This window comes from Schistocerca gregaria, chromosome 1, assembly GCF_023897955.1.
Source record: "Schistocerca gregaria isolate iqSchGreg1 chromosome 1, iqSchGreg1.2, whole genome shotgun sequence".
NCBI classification, from domain to species: Eukaryota; Metazoa; Arthropoda; class Insecta; order Orthoptera; family Acrididae; genus Schistocerca; species Schistocerca gregaria.
In genome coordinates, this window is record NC_064920.1 from 505523495 (window position 1) to 505547712 (window position 24218).

Below are 24218 nucleotides of genomic sequence, written 5' to 3' on the forward strand. Positions count from 1 at the left end.
AGAAAATGCGCCATCCCATACTGCTCTGTCAGTACAGAAATTTTTAAGCTCAAAACAAATTTCTGTACTACCACAGCCACCTTATTCACCAAAAATCGCTCTGTGCGACTTTTTTCTATTTCCAAGAGTCAAAACAGCCATCAAAGGACACCATTTTCAAACAACACAAGATGTCCAAAAAACTGTGACGAGGGTCTTGGAGGATATTACAGAAGATGAGTTCAAGAAATGTTACCATCAATGGCAGAAGCACTGGAAAAAGTGTGTGCAACCAGAAGGGAACGACTTTGAAGGAGACAACATTAAACTTGACTAAAACGGTAAGCAATATTTTTTTTTTCCAACTTGGTCTGATTACTTTATTGTCGCACCTCATATGTGATGTGATGATTAACATTTATTAGGTCCTGGAGTAATGATACATTCTGTTTGTAAATTGTTACTGCCAGTGTTTAACAGTCATAGAAAACAGTTTGGCTGGTCCTTGTCTAAGTGCCGTCTGGTTGTTGTATTTGTATCACACGACGGAGTTAAGCTGGCCAATTACTACAGATATACATGGATAAAATTTTCGCTGGATGTATTTTGACATGAATTGCAATAACATTACTGTTGCATTTGTATCTGAAGTAACAGTGTGAAGTAATAGTGTGTCTGAGAGACACGTGTCTAATTCTAAATGAGTAGTTTCATAAATTCTTATGAATTACTGAGAGGCCAGTTGTTATTGTGTGTTTAAATTGTTTGAAACTGATTCTATTAATGAAAGTACAAGAATTTCTTCAATGACAATATGTGGATATTGTAATTAATTTTTGTTTAATCACAAATTTAAATGTGGCTATTTGTTGTAAGTCACTTTGTATTTTTGTATTTTGTGTGTGTGTGTGGGGGGGGGGGGGGGGCAATCTTGATATACCGTTAGCCTGCACACTATTGACTTGCAATTAATTTCGTTTTATCGGGACTACTTCTGTTTGCCTTGGTAGCGGGTGTGGGGTCCTGGGTTAGGTCCTACTTGTGTGGTTGTGTATTTTCCGCCCTTTAGTCCGTGCGTGCCAGCTGGCCGTGTATCTAGTTTGTTTGCGTCTTAATGTATAATTGGTGTTACACACATAAGATAATAAATTTGTACTGCTTATCTGATGTTCATTAATAGCTTGATTAATTCTACAGATGACGTGCTGTAATGAATTATTGTGTTTCTAGTTACTTAAGGCAAGTGTCAGTCTGTTGTAGATACCCTCTAGTTCTGAGATTTTTCGTGCCTGTTCGTGACCGTTGCTGCTCTGGTTTGGTGGTCCATGCCGGGCCTGTATTGGAAACAGCTGAGTGGGCGGGCGTCCGCTTCTGGACGAAGTTTGTTGAATCTCACAAGGTTGCTTGGTCACATGAAATCTTGTATTTTATATCCTACATTGTAGGGTGCCTGCCATTTAAGTAACATGGTTGTGTGTCACGGAGTCTGATTTGTTGTTGCCTGTACTCTGAATTACTTTGGTAATACCAATCACTGCAGTAACAAAAGAATACATTTCCTCGTTAAATTTTAGTAAATTGTTTTCAGGTTGATCATAGTTCTTGAGTAAATAGTTTTTAGCTCATTTCACTAAATGTGTAATAGGCCATAAGTGCCTAGGCTTATGAATGTTTAAATTTTGAGGTAACTTGCTCTCACATAAATGGTAATTTTAAAAATGTGTTGATGGTTTTATTTGTTATTTGTCTTGTTTAAATGTCCCAAATAAATGTTCAGTGCAACTGTTGATGGTGATTGCCTGATGTGTCACTTGGTCCAGTCCTACCACCCCACAGTCTATTGTACTGGGCTTGTGTTGTCATGGAAAAGTTGAATTCCAAGTTGTGCTGACACATCACTTACAGTATGTGGTGACAGAGCATGTTATCCCCTCCTTAACCACCACCACTACCACCACCACCACCACCACCTCTTCCCGCAGCAAGCCCTAACCACTGTCTCCCAATTTCCTAATAGCAATATGCCCAGTTATAGTTCACAAATAATAGTAGGAAGGGAGGTTTGTGTTCACAAATTTTTTGGTCATTAATATGAATAATGGTGCAGTACACTGATAAACACTTTCAGTTTCAGCAAAAGAGGATTTACAACCTTTATTTAATTTATTTCATGAATATTTTTCTGAACAACCAATGTTGCACAACTTCCAAAGTAGTTTAGAATAGTGGCAACAAAAATCATGCTTCAGGTTCACAAGTGACTTGGTCACATTTACTACAAGTTGCTTGGACCTTGTTTTACGTTGGGTATATAGTTTCAGTCAAAGGAAATAAGTGTTAGTGTGTTCTAGCAACACTTATGAATTGAAAGTAAGTAAAAAAGCAGCTGTTTGTTCTAGCTTGCTGTTTTCAATTTCAATGGTTTTTTCTTATGGTTTTTGAATGTCCATCTTTTCAAGGAAAGACTGTCGTTACTGAATTGTGTCCACTGTGAAACTCCATTACAAATGGGTAGACATCGAGCATTTTGAATCTGTTTAGTTTTAGGAAAGTACCTTTCATAAGCTGTTTCATGGGTTTTTTAAGTGTTCCAGTGACACACTACAAAGTTTTATGTATCCATAACTATGACACCTTTTTTCATATAAAGGAGGGGGGGGGGGAATCCTGTGAAGTAGTCAATTCTCTGTTAATATTAATGTTTTGTAAGACTTTTTTTTCTTGGAGGCCTATCTCCCAAATCATTTAGTTGGGAAGGCATGAACACTAACCAACAGATGACCCTGCCTGATGAGAATGATTTTGTTAGGATTAGAGCACTCCACAGATGTCATATGAGTAGCTATGGAAACAAAGGTTCATCCTCACTTTATCTGTATAAGCCTAAAACAAATGAGGTATGGCAGTTATCCCAAAAGTTGCTTGCTAACAGCTATTTAGCTTTACCAGTCATCTATCTCATCACATAGTAACCTTAGGGATTTCATTTTTTATTTACCTACTTTTTCGTTTTTAATAGAGATTTATAGCACCCTCATGATCTGGACAGTTAAACCTGTGAGATACAATTTTTCATCATCACATGGCGAGATGGTGACAAGGATATGCAAAGCTTACAATTATAGAGGACTATTGGTGCTCATCACTCACCAACCCAGGAATCCTGGGTCTAAGAAACATGATTCTTGAGCTGCTCTTTTTGGAGTGGCCCAGAGACAAAGGTCACTTATTAGAATGGCATGATGTGACAAATATTTACTGTCACTTCTACTGAGAAGGGATGTTGAATGTAAAAGTGGATTTGATATATCTGGAAGAACAGAGATTGCAGAAATTAAATTGATGTCAATACTGAGAAAACTGTCGTCAGAGGCAGAATAGAACTGGTAAATCTTGACTGGGAAAATAATTAAACAGTTTAGTTCCTGCAAGTCATGAAAGTGGATATACCATTATGTATCAGAAGCAGACGTGATGCTGATAGTAACTCATACATGCATTTCGCAACCACTACCTACTCCAGCTCCAACTATGGTGAGACCTACATCATCAATGGCAGAACTACCTTTGAGATGACTTACATCATACAACAGCTGGTCCGAACCAATAGTTCAGCTTGGCTACTACTAATCTCTGGGTGAAATGTGAAGGTTGCAAAGAGTATGTCTCCATAATATGGTGATACAGAGCACCCACTGAGGCACAATTTCTGCTTCACCATCTGCCAACATCTCCCCCCCCCCCCCCCCCCCCCCACACACACACAAATGCAAACAATACATATTTACAAAATTTCTCTAACATTTTGTGACTCTTTTGTCTTTCTGTTCTCAGCTGCATCTTCTCTACCAATTGTTTCTTCTTTACTGTTAATTTCTGTCTCTCTCTGGGCCTCTGAATCCCTCAGTTGTCAAATTTGCATTTTCAGTTTTCCACTTATGTTCGACTGTGTCATCCTCGATCCAAGGTAACTTCTTATACGACTATGTTTTTACAGTGTTTTTCTGATAACCTATGGACAGTTTATTTAACCTTTTCAAATGTAAGATACATGCAAAAGACTTAAATGCCAGCAGTTTTCTTCATTCTCCGAAATTCCTATGTAGCGGATTTTTTACACAGTAATGTTTAAACGCTACTCTCTCTATTATTTGCATTAAAAAATCTTATTCGTTAACACAAAAGATAGTATACAGTTAGCAAATTCAGTTACTTCTAGAATCACACTCTTATGCCTATGTTAGGAGAGAGACTTTTACAATACATCCTAAACATGGAGCAATCACAATGTGTGCATTAAACACAAATCACAACTGTGCCTACCTGTGACTTGATGATGAACGTGATGAACTCCTGGATTTATGAGAGGTCTTCACACTACGCTCTGCTGACTCTGACCCAGATCGTGATCTGCTGCTGGAATTTGCATTTCGGTTGAGCCTCCGTGGGGGAGAGACAGAGTCCCTTAGTTGAGACTTCAAAGTTTCCAGGAAAACTTCAATATTAGAAGCAGTAGTCGAGTCATCAATAGGTTCTGATTTGACAACAGTTTCAGAAGGTTTTTTTGCTGGAGGTGAACCTGGTGGTTTTGGAATTGAATCTGGCATTACAGCAATGTCAGGTTCCTCAGAAGGACGAGGAACATCTACAGGGGACTTCTGACTTACATCGGGTTTTTCGTTATCCGATGCAGTGTCATTATCATCAGAAGTCTGACTTTTCTGAGGTAGAGCAATGTCACAAATGGAGTCTTCCACACTCGAAACTGGAATACTATCCTTATCATCTATTTTTTCTTCACTCTCAGTTTCAGTATCTTTGTTAACTGATTCTTCAGGTTTCTGATGTTCAGGTGATGGTTTAGTTAGTTTTTTTTCTAATGATTCCTTTGCTTTCTCAGCAAGACCAGATTTCAAAAGTTTCAGTGTTTCCATTTCCTGACTGTCCTCTTCCTTCTCTTTGTTATCTTTCTCTTCATCATCATCATCTTCTTCTCCACTAGAAGATCGAAGTCGAACCCTAGGTATAATTGCTGCTGCAACCCTTCGATTTCGAGATGGAGAGCGAGATTTAGACTTCGACTTGTGTCTGGAATTCTTCCTTTTTGAGAGTTTGTTCACAGATTTGGAAGCAATGTTGTTCTTTTTACTTGCTGCCTTTGAATCCAGTACATCTTGGTAACGTTCTGGGTACTTCTCTATAGGTGAATAGCTGAGGCTTGTCTGAGCAGAACTGCTATCACTGCTCATACTGTTAGTTCTTTTTGATTTCAAAGTATCTGTTTGCTTCTTACTCTGAACAGGTGGTGAATTTTTTTTCAATTTGCTGACATCAGGCTTTTCAGGAGACAATGTCTTCTTTAATTTAGTTCTGCTGGGAGATCTGTTGCTGTGGTGATTCTTTATTGGTGATTTACTCCTACTTCGATGTCTTCGTTCTTTGCTCTTTGTGTTAAAAGGTGATCTTGATCCCTTTTGTTTTATTAAATTATCTGGTGACTTCCTGTTTCGATTATGGGATCTACTGCTGCTCCTTGACCTCAAGGGTGCTGAAGACTTAGGTGACAAAGATGACTTGGATACTTTTGCAGCCAGCTGGCTCCGTTCGAGGGATTTTGATTTACTCCTCAAATGTATCGACTTTTTGAGTGTGGGAGACGTAGAATACTTAGTACGTTTATGTTTGGGTGAAACTGACGACATTTTTGGAGAACTTCTTCGGTCTCGGCGGGTTCGCGATCTGCTAGTTCTGAGGGATGGTGACCTTGTGTCACTGTTACATCGATGCCTTGAGGAATGTCTACGTTTTGGAGAAACAGGTGAATCAGAGGAGCTCTTCCTTGAACGTTTGTGGTTTCTACTGTAGCTTCTTGGTACTGAATGTGATCTGCTCCTGCTTCTTGATCTGGGTCCATCTTTCCGCTTGTGTCTCGGAGAAGGAGACTTACGTGATGATCTCTTAATGTCAGATATAGTACGTCGAGGCGAGATTGATTTTGAATGACTTCTTGACTTCTGATGCCTGGCCTTTGGTGATACAATTTTTTGTGAAGATTTTATTTCTTTAGATCGCACACTTTTTGTTACTGGTGATCTTGATTTGCTTCTCCTAATGGAAGTAGATTTATGCTGCTTTGTGGATGGAGATTTAGATTTCTGCCGGGCATGCTTTGACTTTGGTGATGGTGGTGCCTGGAATTTTTTGCTGCTCGAACTTTTCTTTGGAAAAGGAGATAATGATTGTCGTGATTGAGCTTCAGGTGAAACTTCTATACTATTTCTCCTCTTCTTATTTTCTCTTTCTTTCTGTTTCTTCTCCTGTCCTGTGTCAATTGTTTTCTTGTTTTTGGGATCTGTTCTGTCCTTTTTACTATCAGACTTGCTAGTGATATCATGAGAATTACTTTTTGATGAAGATTTATCCACTGAACGTGAACTTGATTCACCAGGATTTCTGTGATTACTATATGGAGATAGCCCATGGTTTCTGCTACGATGGCGTTCCCCTTTTTCAGATGTATTCTTCTTTGTCAACTTTTCTTCAACTTCAGAAGCACTAAAAATTGGAAAAACAAAATATTACATGTAATTAATCATAATTTTTTGCTAAGTGTACATCATAGATAAAATCCAAGCACAAATGTAGTAGACTGATGCATAAATCACAGAAAATATAAATTGATACCTTTCAGATGAACTGTCATGTATTGAGCCTTTCTTCTTTGAGAAGGTCATCGTTCGACGTTTCTGTATAAACAGGAGGAAGAAGAGAATGAAAAAATACATAGTTAAATTTGCTTAAAGTAATGTTTCCAATAAGAAGACAATGGATGAAAGATCTTAACATGCACGCTTATGTACAAGGATGAGGCACAGGTAAATAAAAATTAATGAATTGGGCCATAAATTTTTAAGTGGCCAACACTATGCATGAGTATAATGCTGGAAAAAGAATGGGATGTCATAATTGTTTCATTGCTGGAGATTTCTGGACCAACACAAGTTAACAGTGTATTAACATCATATTACAAAAGGGCATTAATATCACAGTATGAAATGAATACAGACAGGCTGCTAACATGTACCAGTTACCACACAACAAATGGCGAGATTAATACAAGAAAATTGGAAATCTAAACAGGCAAGTGGTGAATTACTAACAAATACACAAATAGATGTTTAACTTCGCAGGAAAAAATTGAGTGCTGTTATAGGACATACACAGCTTTCAGGAACAAGGTCACTTCCACAGGGAAGTTCAACCACGACCTCTCTCAAACCTTAAGACAATAAGCTGTGCGAGAGCCAACTACTTCAAAACATAAATTCCATACTTTCTGATGATGCTCTTGTTAAACTGAGTGAAACGGGTCAATAAAAAATACTGATTGTCCCTGCAGGCAATGCCTGCTCTTGGTTTGGCAGTAACTTAGTAGGTATGAAGAAGAATTTAAGTTTTCTTAGTTCCGTTATCAACTCATTTACTTGGCCACTTTACTGTCTTCTTCTCTGTGGCCTGTTGAGAAGCAGGTACTTAGTTCTAGATCTCTACTGCATCGGTAAATATGGGCACATTCATTTGATAAAAGGATATTCCTACACTAGTACTTCCATTTTCGCCATAAAAAGCTAGAGATTTTCATTATATGCAACTGATGTATTTAAGTATTTGTTCAAAACTGAAAAAATAAATAATTATTTAGCAGCTACATTAGACTGATATATAAAATAAATAGCTGTATAATCCAATGTGTAAATTAAACAGTTCAGCAAAATGGCAAATTAGTTTCATATGTGCATCCTGTCATACAAACCAGCATGCTATATTTATCTATGCTGTTTTGTATTTGTCTTGTCTACGTATGAACATAATCAATGTTTTGGCAGAAATAATAGATACTACAAGGTTGTATGACTAATAACCAATTGTTTGTGTCCAAGTTTAGTCACAATTAGCCTTTCTTAACAAACTACCTCTGATGTTACAGTTATAGTGAGTGACCAAGGTAATGACGCCAAAATGTTGCATTTGAAACTAGGTTGATTCTTCATTTTTTCTAGAAAGCAACAAATTCAAACAGGCAAGCAAAATTTGAAGAAATATAAATTTTTCTGTCATGTTTAGATGTAAGTGTCTGATTTTGTACAAAAATACATTTCTTCATTAAGACATTATCCTGAAAACAAACCAAGCCAGAATTGGCAAAGGTGATTAACAAGCCAAACCAGCCAAATGAAGATTTCCAAGAAAAAGCTATCAGCAAGATAATACTAGGAGACTTTGATGTTCATATAGTCATATATTTTTATCAAGTGATTTCAGATTTAGAAGCATATCTATTCAATGACGTGGACAAATAAAGAATAGAGATAATTAATGTTCATGTTCTAAGGACAGGAAACAGCTGATGGAACTGGTGGTAAAGTCACAGATTTGAAAGGGAACCTGAGTATGTGTGGAAAAAAGGCGAAATTGTTGTTGACAATTTTCATGCAAGAAATTCACTTCAGCGTAACCTAGGACATAATGAAAAATTACAGCACGTTCTTGCTTTTTGATAAATCTAGATGATAATAGGAACATGAAATGAATGTTATAGCACACCTGACAAATATAACACCATCAAAACATGGAAATATAATTTATCAATCCACCCAAAAATAAAAAAATGGAAACATCGAATCAGAATGATATTGACCTTTGAGTGGGTGTGGATTAATGTGACAAGCATTACAATGCAAGTCATGAATAGGCACCAGAATAAAAAAAAGGTTAGTAACAACACTTCTATTAAGATTTCCATAATCTACCCAAGTCTTGTTGAGAAAACCAAATTTGCATAGATTTCTTTATGATTCAAAGAATCATATTAAAACACCCTACTGTTAAACTGGCCAGATTTGGTAGATGTATCGAACACTAAAAAAACTGGTAAACACAAGCATACAATTGTTATTATAGATTAACACTGAATATTATTTTGAATCTAGATGCCCTATATAAACCAATAAACGCAATGACGAGACATAATTGCACATTTGTCGGTGCAGAATAGTGAATGTGGTTCGATTAATTTCAAGACTGTGGTAAACAAGCACAGATGGTGTCTTGTATTTATAAAGAGAGCATCATTAATTCAAAGAAAAAGTTTTGGTCATTTTTCAAATGAGAAACATTTTCAGAAATTGTTGCTGTGAAAGCAGGTGGCTATGCCAAACTTAGAAGGTAACTTTACAGAGTTTAGTAATGTAAACTTTCTTGGATTGTGTAATTCTGACACCTATTGTATGCTACTTCTTTATTAAGTGTGAAAGGCAATCCAAGGCAAGTACAAAGTAACAGTTGTGTCGTGACTGAGTGATGAACTAAAAATAATAGCAATGAATCCATTCATTTCAAAATGAAACAATTGTTACATTAGAAACAGGGTTGGAAGCTTTGCAGTGATGAAACTGTTTTTCAGTAATAGTCAAAATTACCATGCACTCACCCATAAAAAGGGTGTGGCAATTTCCCATTATGAAAATAAACCTGCAACCAATATACTTAGTTTTTCTTAACTCTTTAAGTAACAACTGCTGTGTCATTAAATTCTCAACAGACATGAATGAAAAATTTGTTGGCTGTTCTAAGATCCAATTGGTGTACCACAAAATACTGCAGAGACAACTGTGAATCACTAACATTACATGCATCTTTTTATAAGGCAGCTATATAGGAGACAGAAAGGATATCAATAACAGCATCTCTCACCACTTACTTTCAGTATCTGGCACAAGGCAGTTTACTGTCTACCTAAATTTCTATGATTATGTACATCATTTATTAAATCATTGTTTTAGGCTTGTTTCCTTATCCACTGTTTCTGATGTTATCACCAAACATGACATACATGAAGGAAAGCTAACAAAAATGTTCTTTTTAAACATATGAAATTACAATATAAATGCAATTATTTCATCTGAAGTAATAATATAAGACATGTAAGCCAATCAGCAGTCACCTCAGCTGAAAATTATGTAGACTGAAGTACTGTTTACTGCATCTGTCCAGAAAGCATAATACATCATGGTAACTATATATTCAGTACATTTTACTTCAACTGTATCTCTTAAATAAGTGTTTAAAATTTTTCATTATTACAGCTGCTTCTAATAATTGCATCTGAAATAATAAAATCAACAGAAAGAACAGGGTCATACACACACACACACACACACACACACACACACACACACACACACACACACACACACACACATATATATATATATATATGAGGCATAAAACATAAAAGGCATTACAAAGGAAGAAACAATAAAAAAGGGCACACACAACTAAAAAGCTGTTCTAAGATCGTTCAAGGATACTAAGTCTGTAAGTCTATGAGTGAATGAAATACATGCAATGATTGATGCATGAAAAATGCTGATTTGAGTTTTATTTCCAACCCATTAAACACAAGAGTGTCTATTATCATGTAAAGGTTGTTACTAATTTTTTTTGTCAATAGTAACTTCCAAAAATGCTTTCATAAGAGTTTATTATTCCCCCCCCCCCACACACACACACAAAATTATCCAAATTAATATTTTTATTCACATGTATTTGTTTCAGAGTGATTGCAACCATTATTTTGGTAAAACATTATAGTTTGCTGAAATTTGTATTTTACTAGAAGAACCTGTACAAAAATGAAACTGCAATGTAAGAAAATAAAAATAATAAATTACTGACCTAAATATCTTGAAGTTATATTATGCTGAATTCAATGTTAATCCAGTTAACATGTGCTAAACGTGTGATTAAATACTGAACATAGGGTACACATATATCAGCATTTTTCATATGAAAAAATGGAAAAAGTGAGGTGCAGTCTCAGTGACGTGAATGATATACATTATTTTAATAAAGAAACCACCACCATCACAACTGCAATAAATTCTTTTATTTGATCATACTTACTCAATGACACAGAATCCTAAGCAATGGTGCATGTTGTTATAAACAAGAAAACTTTTATTTCTCTAATTGCAGCTCGATTTACAGCAAACTATAATTTCAATCTCAGGTACCCTTGACTTGTACAAATTGAATTTCACATCTTGACACATAAAAGTAATGAAGGAGACAAGATAGTTATATCTCATTATACAGACTTTGTGTATTTAATATTTATATTTTACAGCGACAAATGTAACATATGAACTCTTCAGACACCATGGTGTAATTTGTGATGCAATTTTTCACCAACTATTACAGTTTTTGTTCCATTTGTTGAACATTACCATTTCCTTGAACTATGTAAATTAAAGCAGATAACAAATTAAAAGTAATTTGTTAATCTCAGGGTTTTACTGGCATAGCACTATTACAGATTTTATGTTGTTTTCTTCCTCCAACAAGTGAAAATGTCATACACACAGACCAAACCATGTGCAATCATTTATAAAGCACTGACAAAGGTAAAACACCAATGAAGCACCATAAAAAATCCTAGACCTAGTTGTGCATTGAGTTCCAGGCCTCTGAGCCACCATCCCAAACTTTGCTTGCTGTTTGAAGGAAATGCAGCTTCATTCATACATGATATTCAAAGCCAGATTCCTATTCTTCCCACATTATCAGCAGTCACTACTTTAGAAACACACAGAGAATGACATTGAACAATAATTTCTTTATTCTTACTGTAAAGATAACCACTGACATATAGCTGAGGCACTGTGCAATACAAATAAAACTTGCAGCTTAGTTTGTGGATAGTGTCCTACAATTTTGGGAAACTGTGGTACACCTAAACTTATGTGGCTGCATGGGAATTTGAATCACTGTTCTCCGGAATCTGATTCCAGTGATAGAATCACTGCCCTGATCTTGCTCAGTTATCCTAAAAATGGACTTGTCTAAAACTAAGCTACAAGATCCAGCTCTTGTCTAAGAGCCTGTCTGCCACTTGAAAAAGGAATATCAGGATTTAATGTTTGTCTACATCACACTCATTTGAGGAAGAGCGCATGCCCATGCTCAGATTAGGAAGGGACAAGAAAGGAAATTGGCATCATCTTTCTTGAAGGATCCATCCGGGCGTAAAGTGATTTACGGAAATCACAAAAACCTAAATTGAATGGCTGGAGGGAGCACATGTTGTTTGTTAAGCAACAGCGCCAGTAAGGTCCAACAGCTATACTACCCAGTTTATCAAAACATACAAATTACTGCAGACTGCAACTAGCAGCATAATGTATACAGCAACTAGAAGATTACACACTGTGTAATTTGACAGAATCTTCGAGTACACTGCTGCCTTTGCTGCCTGAGTGATGTAAGGATATTTATTTCTTTGAAAATGTGTTAAACAAGTTTTTCAGTGACTATAAGAAAAATAGTACTCTTTTATTCTATGCTAAGGTAATGACAGTGGCATGTAAAGTGCCCTCCGCCACACACCATTGGGTGGCTTGCGGAGAATAAATGTAGATGTAGATTTTATTCTGTGATGACATGAACTAGCAAGCTGTTGCTATGTGATGAAAAGTATTTACAGTGTTTGAATTTTCTGAAAATAAATAGCATTCTGAACCTTTTATTTCAAGTTATACTATCATTAATATTTGAATCCAAAACTGTATATTTTGAGAATAGAGGCCATTGAAGTATTAACTACTATGAGAATGAAAAAGATAATATTATCTCTGATCTTTCTATGCTTCTACAGAGTTATGGCAGAATTTATTAATATTTATCAACAGAGAGACGTTATTCATGACCTGATGTAGAAAGTATGTAGTACCTTTTAATTGCGAAATTGCTCAGTGTGAAAACAGTTTCTATTGCAACAACTTGATGTACTTCAGAATTATCAGTCTGAACACAGAAAGTAATCCTAGAGACAGAGTAACTGTGTTGATTATCTCTAGTTGATAATAAAGCAACAGAAATAAATAATATTCTGACACTCTTATCTTACATCATCCAAATGCAAAAACTATCTAGTTACTATCTATACTTGCAAACAAAGTGAAATCATATTGATAACTATCATCTAATTAAACATATATACAGAAGAATTATAACTTCCATCATGCAACAGTCCATGGTCACATAAAAGAAAGCATATCATATCAGTTAGCAACCAATAGTCCCCATGTATATAACATGATGATAGTTACGATCTGTGCTACTGCTTGTGTAATGTTTGGGCAAATGTAAACAAGTGACCATTGCTTTAATGGCTTAAACGTTTCACTGTTCAATAAGCATTTCATCTCAGAAACAATGGCCAGTATGCCTGGCGCTAATTATGAAAGATGGAGCCATGACATGATGTGCATCTGTTTGATGCTGCTACCTACTGGATCCCAAGCACTTTATTTAAAATAGGCTGCTGGTACTACATTTGCTCTCATTACTACATATTTATGGTTTTCCACTAATTCCTCATGGTTACCAAAAAGGTGGAAAATATCACCAAATACTTGGAAACACACAGAGGTTTTAAGTTGGTACATAATCAAATGTCAATACAGGAACAATGCAGAAACTTCTGTATGGTTGGGTAAAGTAATGAATGCCCACAACTTAGAAAAATAAAATGAAAGGGCTCAGATGTTAATAGATGCAAGTCAATGTTGGCATTGCTACATATTTTGGAATGAATGTGGCAAACTGTGCAATCATCATTACCTCCTAATAACTACACCTCGAACGAAATAGCAAAGTGATTGATATTCAAGCATGGAAGGTGGCAAAGTTGTCTGTTTGACTTGGCCAGCATGCATAATATGGCTGCAGGACCAACAGGTGTGCTTTCCTTTCTGGATATATTCACACACTTGCCATCAATGTTCAATATTTGCATTTATTAACAGGATAATGATAGCCTTATCACTTTTTTGTACACTTTTGCAACTACTTTCAGATACTGTGTCAAGTAAACTAACAAAATGTACATAGAAACTGTGCTTGTTTGGTGGGGGAGGACAGGGAGAGAAAGAAGAGATACTGATAAATCAAAATGTAAGTAAAAAAGTCAAAAATTAGTGTTGTGGAAGAGAATGAGAAAAACCTGAATGATCAGTAGTCTTTAAAGACTAGATGAAACATGAGAGCCAACTTCATGTTGGAGAGCACGTTTCAATCTCTAGTGTTTGGGAGGCTACAGAGCAGGATCACAACAATGGATCCCTGATGTCATATTACACCATATTCTCTGACAGATGGAAAATTACGTACTGTTTAAGTTCAGCTACTCCTTGAGACTGGACAGTTAGTAAGTGATCATGAATGTGATATACCCCATGATGTTTAACATGTAGCCAATGAGCTGAAGTCTGTGCATGGAACTTGTAGGCAAAGAGGGAAGATTTTCAAAAGGTGTATCCCACATAGGTAAGAGCCATTAACTACAGAGATATGGCTAAGAGTAAGTCTGGGTGCAATAAATATATCATCACTGAAGAAACAATACTGCATAACCGACATTGTCATTTTGCTGCATATATGAAAAAGTGTGCACAGCCACAGCACATTGTTACTATTGCTACCTAGAGCCAAGGTTACTGTTAATGGAAATGGGAAGTATTTCATAAGACAATCTTTTCACAAAAAAGCACTCAATCATTGCTCACTTGAAAGAAGTTTATGAAAGTGGAGATTTGTTTTTTGGAATGACTGAAAGCTGCCAGTAATTTCAAAAACTGTCAATCCTCTGTGAACAGCGTCAAGAAATCCTGACACTCCAGTTTCACAATATTTCATTTTTTTACAGTTACGTGAAATTTACAACTTTTTGTTTACCCTGTATGGCTTAGTTGACATTCTTTCTGCTTCAGTTTGATTGTAAACAACAGACAATTTATTATTCAGGAGTTAGTATCAGGAGTGCTTAGTGAAATATGCTAATTAATCAAAATCCAGAAAAATGGAAAAGTCAGTTATTTTGTTTCTACAATGACGATGTGGATATTGTATAAAAGGTGGGTGGTTATTCTAGAGGAAGGGGAAAGGATCATTTAGTAGTTCCAATCTCACATTTATTTATGATAAGCATGCAATTGGTATAAGATACATTAACGTATCAGAAACAAGGAGTGTGAGAAACCTGAAGAGGAGCAGGGGAGAGGGGTTGATTACAGCAGACCTTTTCTCCACTTTAATGAAGAAACTATAAAACTTACAATAATGGTATATTTTCACAAACAAAACAGACAATCTAAATTAAAACAAAGCTTTTGAGTAGAAAAGTCTTCTGCAGACTGTATTTTATGTGTGGTGATGTTTTCGATGTGATCTTCTGTCTGAAAACTGGTCTGATGTAACCCTCCATGCTAGTTTATCATTTGCAAGCCTCTCTTCTTCTCTGCTTAACTACTGCAACCTACATCCACTTGAATGTATTTACTAGAGTCAAGTTCCACCCAGTCCCCCTCTGATACCAAACTGACTATTTCTCTAGACCTCTCAGGCCACGCCCTCCCACATGATCCCTTCCTTAAGTGAAGCTGAACTTGAAACTTCTTTTCTTCCCAATCTGATTCAGTATAGTGGCACAAGAATAATAACATTAGTGACAGGGGGCTTAAGTACTAATCAATACATAAAAATGATGACTTTGCATTCACACAAGAAACTCACAACAATTATTAATAGTAATCGGTTAATGGTGGATGTGTAAGAATTTATCAGAGAACAACAATCAGCAAAATGACAAAGGATACTTTTTAGTTCAGCAGAAAAAAAATGAACAGTTAACTATTATTTATTCAATAGCTTGAAGGGTATACTGTGAGCAATCCATTTATCTTTAAATGTAATTTTACAAGTTTAGTATTGTTCTTAGTATGTATTCACAGTTTTGGAAGATTAAGAAAAACATATTTTTGTTTTTCTTAACTTTCTACTCCCTTATAAACCTGAAATACACCAAAACACTCAACAACACAGGGTGTGTATGGTTCACAAAAACCTCAACAAAGTCACAAACATTACTCATGTGTCAAGATGCGAAAGTTTTATAGAACCAACAAAACATATTTTCGTTTGTACAAAATCAATAAAAAGTCTTTTAAGGACAAACAAAAGTTATGATTTGCACAAAACTTTCCTAACATTAGCAGAGAACATATGATGTAAAAGCACAATCCTGTGGCATTTAAAAATAAAATTCTGAGCAACTATGCTCATGCAGAATGATGCCTGATGTTGTAAATATCTATAAACCTTTTCTTAATTGACAAACTTATGGAATCAGTGTTACCACACCATATTACTCATATAACACGTATTTCTCAAAGTTTTACACAAGCACTGAACTTTATAGAGTTATGATGATGAGCAAGTGGTAAGTTCTTACATCATCAACACCTACACACAAATGAGTAAACTTGAGTCCTCCAACTGAAATCCGTATTAAGTTTTGTCTCTCACGGTTAAAACTGTAAGAATTTCTTTATTTTGTTTTGTTTTCTGAAGGTTCAATAACTTACAGTCTTGATGCTGTTTGTACTTAGCTAAGTGGTATGAGAAATTTTGTCACATGAATAAATTAAAATCTGTTTTACTTACACTAGACAGATGTAAGTATGTGGCAATTAGATCTGTACTTACTATTCAGTTATCCTTGGAAACGTCCTTTAATAGGTTTGCAAAATTCCATGAAACATAATTAAGGGTGAAAAATTAACAGGAAAAGAAAGAGGATGCAAAGGAAAACACAAACAGGATTAAAGTTTCAATAGAAATATAACGGAACCTAATGACTTTAATGTTTCAGTGGCAGATTTTGAGTGAGGATTGTAACAGGTGACAGAATACTATAAGATAATGGAAATCAAAAAACAGCAAACTTCACTACTTTCTTTCCTTTATCTGTCATCAGCAAAATTCTTTTGTTTAATTTTAGTGATAAATTGAAAAATATAAGCAAACATAATGATAATAATAATAATGAGACTTTGTAGAACTCTTCTGATACCTGCTATGCACTTACCATGCCAACTGAAAACCACACAGATAAAAATGTATTAAAACCTCATTACCCTGTCATATTCATCAACATAATATCCAGTACCATACCTAATAATATGTGATAGCATAAACACGTCTAACTCAAAATCATGTAGAAATTAAGATGCACCATATATATGGAGGAAAGATATGGAACAATTACAAAGTCTTTTTTTGAACACTGCTTGATTATGATAACGTAAATCATATAAAAACCAACTCTAGAATATAGCTGTCATTCTGCACACTTCGAGTTGGGATTAATACAACTGATCATTGTGGGAATGATATAATTCATTGCTAAATGGAAAGTGCAAAATTAATTTATACATGCAATGCTAGAATGAATAAGCTCTAGTTCTGTTCATGCAAAGACAAGATACTGAAACAATGATACATGTATTTTCACTGTCACTTGTGAAGAAGTTAATTTTATATGATAATTTCCACGTGAATTCTTTATTGTATTGATTACTAGTTACAACTGCAAGTAGAAAAAAGCAGTACTCAAATGATGTAGCCCTCATATGGATTTTGTAACTGTATATATTAGTATTGTAACTCCTGACTTGTTCCACACCATAATGTATTACCATAAATTTGATGTGTGAAAAACTGAAAAACCAAACTAAGAGACAAATACAAAAATTAATCACAATCTCCTTAACTGCAGTTCTCTAACATATATTTACAGGTTTCAAATATAGCTTCAGAACATATTGGGAAATAGATAGTTCTCAGTATATATTTTAAACACTTTTGTTTAGGTTACTGTAAATCTTTACTACAAAAACAGGAAACATGCCATTAATTCATAATTGTAAAAGCAAAGTTTGTGTCACTCATATAGGAACACTAAATAGAAGAAATTTATGATAGCTGATTTGTCCTATTGATATTTGGTTGTCCCACATCCCTGATAGTTTTCATTCATGCTGAGACATATAGAATGTACAGTTCATGAATAAGTGAGTGTAAACAGCCAATAAACATAAACATTTCTACTCCACCAGACTGATTGCAGAAGAAGGCGTCAGTTTTGTGACAGGCACCTGCATACAAAAGAAAAAGAATATGTTCAGTTTTCTGAACACACAGAGATATTTTATCAAAACTCCTAGAAACGAAGCAGTGCCATGTGAAACACATGGTAGAAAATTCTGAAGGTTCTTCAAATAATGGGATCGAAGACCACGCTGTTTGGTCCCCACCACCAAACCAACCATCTTCAAATAACTCCTTTGTTGAACATCAAATCTTAATGCCTAATCTGCACACTCTTCCTACAGAGCAACTGCCAGCTCTTGTCAGACGCAAAGAAATACATCCTGCTGATTTCCAGCCTCCTACTATTCATCTCCGACATCTGCTATAACTTCTGCGCAGTGTTTCATGTCAGCCTATCACCAACCAGCTGTTCACCTGCATAAAGCATAATGTTACTGAGCACAGCATACTTCAATGGCAGCTTTGCAACCTGTAGTAGCTGGATAATAGCCCAGATATTCTGCATTATGCAAAACCCCTGCTAAATGCTCACCCCCATCCCTGCCCTACATCCTCTTCACTCGTTCTATCCTTTTACTCTCATTTTATTGTCTGCTCCGTTCCCCCTCCTAATCCACTCCTCCCTTTGATATACTACATTCCACTGTCTGTCTCAATGTGTGTGTGTGTGTGTGTGTGTGTGTGTGTGTGTGTGTGTGTGTGTGTGTGTGTGTGCGCGCGCGCGCGCTCAGTTTGCTCTGCTGAAACACATTGTACAGAAACAATGAGTTTACTCCTTTCAATATTTACATTCCAGCCAGAATTTTCCACAAACATATTCAGAAATACTCTGTCATGGCCATGCAGGACCATGATGAACCTCTTACTCTCAAGATGATAATGAGGCAAATGTGTAAGCTTCCTTCCCTTGCTGAAGGAAAAGCTAACATTACCTGCCTTGCACTGTGCAATTTTTCTCACCATTTATGGTAGCCTGGTAAGGGTAACAAATATATCCACAATCTCCTTAAACAAACCTCATTACCAACTGAGACAAGGAAGTTCATAATGATGATAAGACACCTGGTCATTAGAAACATAGCCTGTTACTTCACTAATATTCACGTTTCAATGAGGGAATCATTTACATCTTGCCACAGAGTGGCAGTAGTAAAAATGACTAAAAAATAAAAATTTATATGAGCCTGTCAGTGAATACCTGGTTTCTTAGATGTCAAGAAGGTAAACCGTATGTGATGCTGAAGTGTTTATTATATACTCAAATGAAGTACAGAGAAAAAGAGAAGAATGGAAGGAAGATTAGTATTTAACATCCTGATAATCAAATTATCTTACGACTGATGATGACTGACATTAATATAATTCAGGAAAGAAAAAAATATTATTTTAGGAAGAGAGGTTGACAAGATAAAAAAGGACATAAATGGATGAATGAAGGAGACAGCAAAAAATGGGGAAGTATGAAATGAATAAGAGGAAAGAAGGAGTGAATAGAAATAGTCAAATTAGGGGGTAGCAAGAGCAGTACAGGAGACTTGAAAATAGTGACGAGGCCAAAATGGAAAAACGGAGAGCGTAAGTGCTGGGTGATGTGACAGCTTCATTTCAATTACACTTTAAGAGGAGAGCTCACCAAGATTTTTCATGGCTACAACCATGTAGATTTTCCATGTAATGCTGACAGGAAATGCTGCATGTTGATGCCGATTCAGTTTTTTTCTCTCATGACAATCAATGCAGATAAAAACAATGGAGGAGCTGCATGCTGTGCAGTCAATGTATAAGTAATCATATTTCATACTTAGATCTTAAAAAGGAAGGTCCACAAGATGCTTCTCATTTCCACTACTCAGGGTCTGCGAGTGGTCTGCATAATTAACCAACCTAGGCATAATGTTAAATCAATATTTCATCTATTTAAGTTGGCCAGGTTTCTCTTTTACCTTTAATTTCCAGTGTAATACAATACAAGGAGAAGTTTTTGGGCTTGGTTACACTGTTCAGATTCTTGTTATGATGATAATTGTATGTGTAATGTGAATAACAGAAGTACTTTCCAACGATTCCACCTACTCTTTATTCGTATTACGGAAATGATACTAATAAACATTTCCTTAGGATTTTCTTAAATTATATTAACAAAATATGAATACATAACTAAGTAAAGCCAAACTATAGCTGCTTTAAAGGTCGTTTCTGTATCTGTGTAAATTTTCTAAAGAAAAAAGGTCATTTGGAACAATTTTCTTATGTCTCCTAAGACTCTCAAAGGATTTAAAACTAAGATGTGCACTGAGGTGACAAGAGTTATAGGATAGTGATATGCACATGTACAGATGGTAGTAGTATCATGTGCATGAGATATAAAAGGGCAGTGCATTGGTGGAGCTGTCATCTGTACTTGAGTGACGCATGTGAAAAGATAACCGATGTGATTATAGTCACACATTGAGCATTAACAGAATTTGAACGTGGAATGCTAGTTGGAGCTAGATGCACGACACATTCCGTATTAAAAATCATTACAGAATTCAATATTCTGAGATCCATAGTGTCAAGGGTTTGCTGAGAATACCGTATTTCATGCATTACCTTTCACCATTGACAACACCATTAACGACAGAGAAATGGCATTTGCGTAGAGTTGTCAGTGTTAACATACAAACAGCACTGCATGAAATATCTGTGCAAATTAACACGAGATGTATGACAAATATATTCGTTTGGACAGTGCGGGTAAAATATGGCATTAATGGGCTATGGCAAGAGATGACCAATGCAAGCGTCTTTGCTAACAGCAGGACATCGCCTGCAGTGCATCTCCTGGGCTCATGACCGTAGTGGTTGGACCCACGATGACTGAAAAACTGTGATCTAGTGAGATGAGTCCTGATTTCAGATGGTAAGAGCTGATGGAAGAGTTTGAGTGTAGAGTAGACTGAAGAAGTCATGGACCCATGTTGCCAGCAAGGCATTGTGCAAGCTGGTGTGGCTCCATAATGATATGGGCTATGTTTACGTGGAATGAACTGGTGAACTGATCACTGACTGGAAATGGTTATATTCGGTTACTTGGAGACCATTTCTGGACTTCATGTTCCCACAAACATGATGGAATTTTTATGGGTGACACTGCACCATGTCACTGAACCACAATTGTTCACGAGTGGTTTGAAAAATATTCTGGAAAATTCAAGTGAATGAGTTGGCCACCGAGATTGTTCGACATGAATTCCATAAAATATTTATGGGACATAATCAAGATCTCAGTTAGTGCACAAAATCCTGCACTGGCAACACTTTTGCAAATTTTGGATGGCTATAGTTTTTCTTATATCTCATAATGTGATTTCACTACATACTAGCTAAACCATTTTTACTCAGAAATGTCATGATGATATTTCAAAATTAGACATGCAAGGGTATTTAAAAAATTTTGTAATAATGTTTAAATGTGTCATGAAACTTAAGATGTTAGATCATTTCTGCCCCCCCCCCCCCCCCGCTCCCTCCAACAGGGGTGCATGTGCATTAAAATTTATTTTTTTCTGTATCTGCAAAACTTCTGCTCCCTCCCACAGGAGTGCATTCAAATTATTTTTTTCTGAATCTGCAAAACTTCCGCTCCCTCCCTCAGGAGTGCATTAAAATTATTTTTTTCTGTATCTGCAAAACTATCAGAATAGTCACGAGGAATGACATGTGAGTTTTTTGTTTTTGTTTTATGCTTTCATTTTCACAATTGGTGCATTTAAAAGTGCCGTTTGCAATAATTAAGTATCTCATTTGTTTCAATCAAAAGTCAGGTTGAAAGAGACAGTACTGCAGCTATACTGATATAGTATTTCATTCAGAAGCACTAAAAGAACACCTTCACCTACAGTTTCATCATGATTATCTAAAAAAATTGCTATAGTTTGTGAATTATAAATACAACACATATGAAAGTAATTCCTTCAACATGAATAACTATGTACATATGTTACCAAAGAGCATGTGACCCTTTTTCACGAACTGACATACTAAAAACAAAAAAAGAACAGTTTACAATGTGTCAGTTTGAATAGTTATACATGTTTTTTTCTTAACCAGGATGTATACGTGAACAAGGAAAAAAAATTCCTGGATTTCTCAGTAAAAAATAAACTTTCTTCTCCTGGGTGGAAATGCACTTTTTCCGTGTTAAGTGACAGTATACTATTACTCGAAATTGTAAAACTTATCAATCCTTTGAATGGTTATGGTTTTATACACCGGTGCAGAATTTCCCGGGACTTTAGGAAACAAATTCAGGGAAAAAAACATGTTTTGGAAATATGTCTGATGTGCAACAACACGTACACTGTATATTTTCGTGTTACGAAAGTATAAATTCAAATCCCACCAAACACTGCATGTTACTTTCCAAAGCATTGAAATTTTGGTTGTGATGTGCTTTTGTCAGCCGGTCATAGCTCATGTCACATGATCTCGCCAGCTGATGACAGTGGATATTCAGAGCACAGGACACACTATGTAGTCAGCAAATAGGAACATCACTGTTAAGTAGTGCGAACACACAAATAGGAAATGTTAATGGTTTAAATTAATATATATAGTGTTGCTATAAGAAAAGAAAAGCCTTCACATCTAGTCTCTAAGATTAATAAGCTGCAAGAGAAGCTAAGCTTTCAAATATAATGTTGATCTTTTTTGTGCGTGTTACACTTTAAGATACATTACACAAAGGTGCCGGTAAAATTTTTAACAACGACATAAATGTCAGATCTTCTGGGCTCGAAATTATTCTAAATGGTCATCCTCAAAGAGTTGGTTTTTAAATGAGCGTCAAATGCTCTATGATTTAAGAAATTCATTGTACATTCTTGCACACAGATCATCTTGCGTAAAACGAATTTTACTTTGAAAGTAACGCTTTTCAAACAATCATTCACAATATTTTCCCGCAACTTGTTAGAAATAGGTGTGTTTTAGCAGTTGCCAGGGAGCGACAGATAAAAGGCATCAACATGCTTGTGCAGATACGATGACACAGGAAGCCCAAATGTTCGTATGTGTAAAACATTAGAAGATTTTATATTATGTCATAAAAGAAACAAGACATTAGAGGATACTCCAAGAGTATCAGAATTTCGTGAACCAAACTAAAATTCATAATTTGGCTTAAAGTGCACATTTGCATGTCCAGATTCAGATGTAAATTTTCTTGGAGTAGCAGTACCATATTATCTCATGTTTGGTTCTTTATTATTGTGTAATGCCAAACGTGCTAGAAGATGAAAATATACACTCGAAATTCAGCGACCAGTTAAAACTAGCCAATAAGGTGGAATTAAACACTTTGTTTCAAATAAATTGGCTGCCTAAGCAGAAAAGACTTATGTGAATTTATTTTACTTCACTCAATAGCTCCTGGTCACAGAAATCCATTTTGTTTTCATTTGACCAGATATCTGAACCGGGCCAATACAAGATAGTGGCGCCGCCACCCTCGAGCGAGCCAGGATTAAAAAACACCGCCGCCTTTTCAAAAAATATATTCATTTCATTTGGTCGTAAGTGTGCCAAAGCGCAGTGCCACTCCATCACTGTATTTCGCTCTGTGGAATTCAAACGTGTAATATTTTGTAATGGATGCCATTAAACTAAATTCAAGACAGTGGAAATTGGAAATGTCCTATGGTGCCTTCTCCTACTCCCAGTTGGCTGGTTTGGCATCCTGGCCCTCCTTTTTTTTTTTTTCTTTATTAAATCGCAATTAATATTGGATGGGATTATTTGTAACAGGAAGAACAAGAACTCTTCGGGAAATTTGCACTCTTTATTGCTTATTACCTAATAACTTGCTGTTTTGTGACACAAAATTAAATATAGGATACATAAAACCAGTAAGAGACAAGCAAGATAATACACATTTCTTCAATCCTTAAGTCGTAGCATTTTTTTCTCTCTACTCTTGCTACAGCTTTACATGGCGTGCTTTCCATTCTGGGAAAGAATCTATTACCTCATCAGAGTTCATCAAACATTTTGCTACATGAAAAAACGAAATGTCATTGTCTAATACTGAAAAAGCTGTAAATACAAATAGTAACCAAGACTGATGTGTTGTCTCGATCTGATTGTGTCTACTTTGTCACTGTCTGCTCCTAGATAAATCGAAATAGGCCTGCCTAATACTGCAGCAATTGTAATAGATGCCAAATAATTTTTATGGTAGGAAAATG

At 35.8% G+C, this 24218-nt stretch overlaps 1 protein-coding gene across 2 annotated transcripts in view; it reads right to left on the minus strand.

The window, feature by feature from the left end:
• LOC126354423 (serine/arginine repetitive matrix protein 2) overlaps positions 1-24218 on the minus strand; it is a 232460-nt gene that overhangs the window by 19466 nt on the left and 188776 nt on the right. For both annotated transcript variants that reach the window (XM_050004061.1, XM_050004070.1), the window contains 2 exons: positions 6664-6725; positions 4303-6534 (listed from right to left, as the gene is read on the minus strand). In XM_050004061.1, coding sequence (XP_049860018.1) covers positions 4303-6534; positions 6664-6725 — 2294 coding nt within the window. The remainder of the gene's footprint in view (positions 1-4302; positions 6535-6663; positions 6726-24218) is intronic.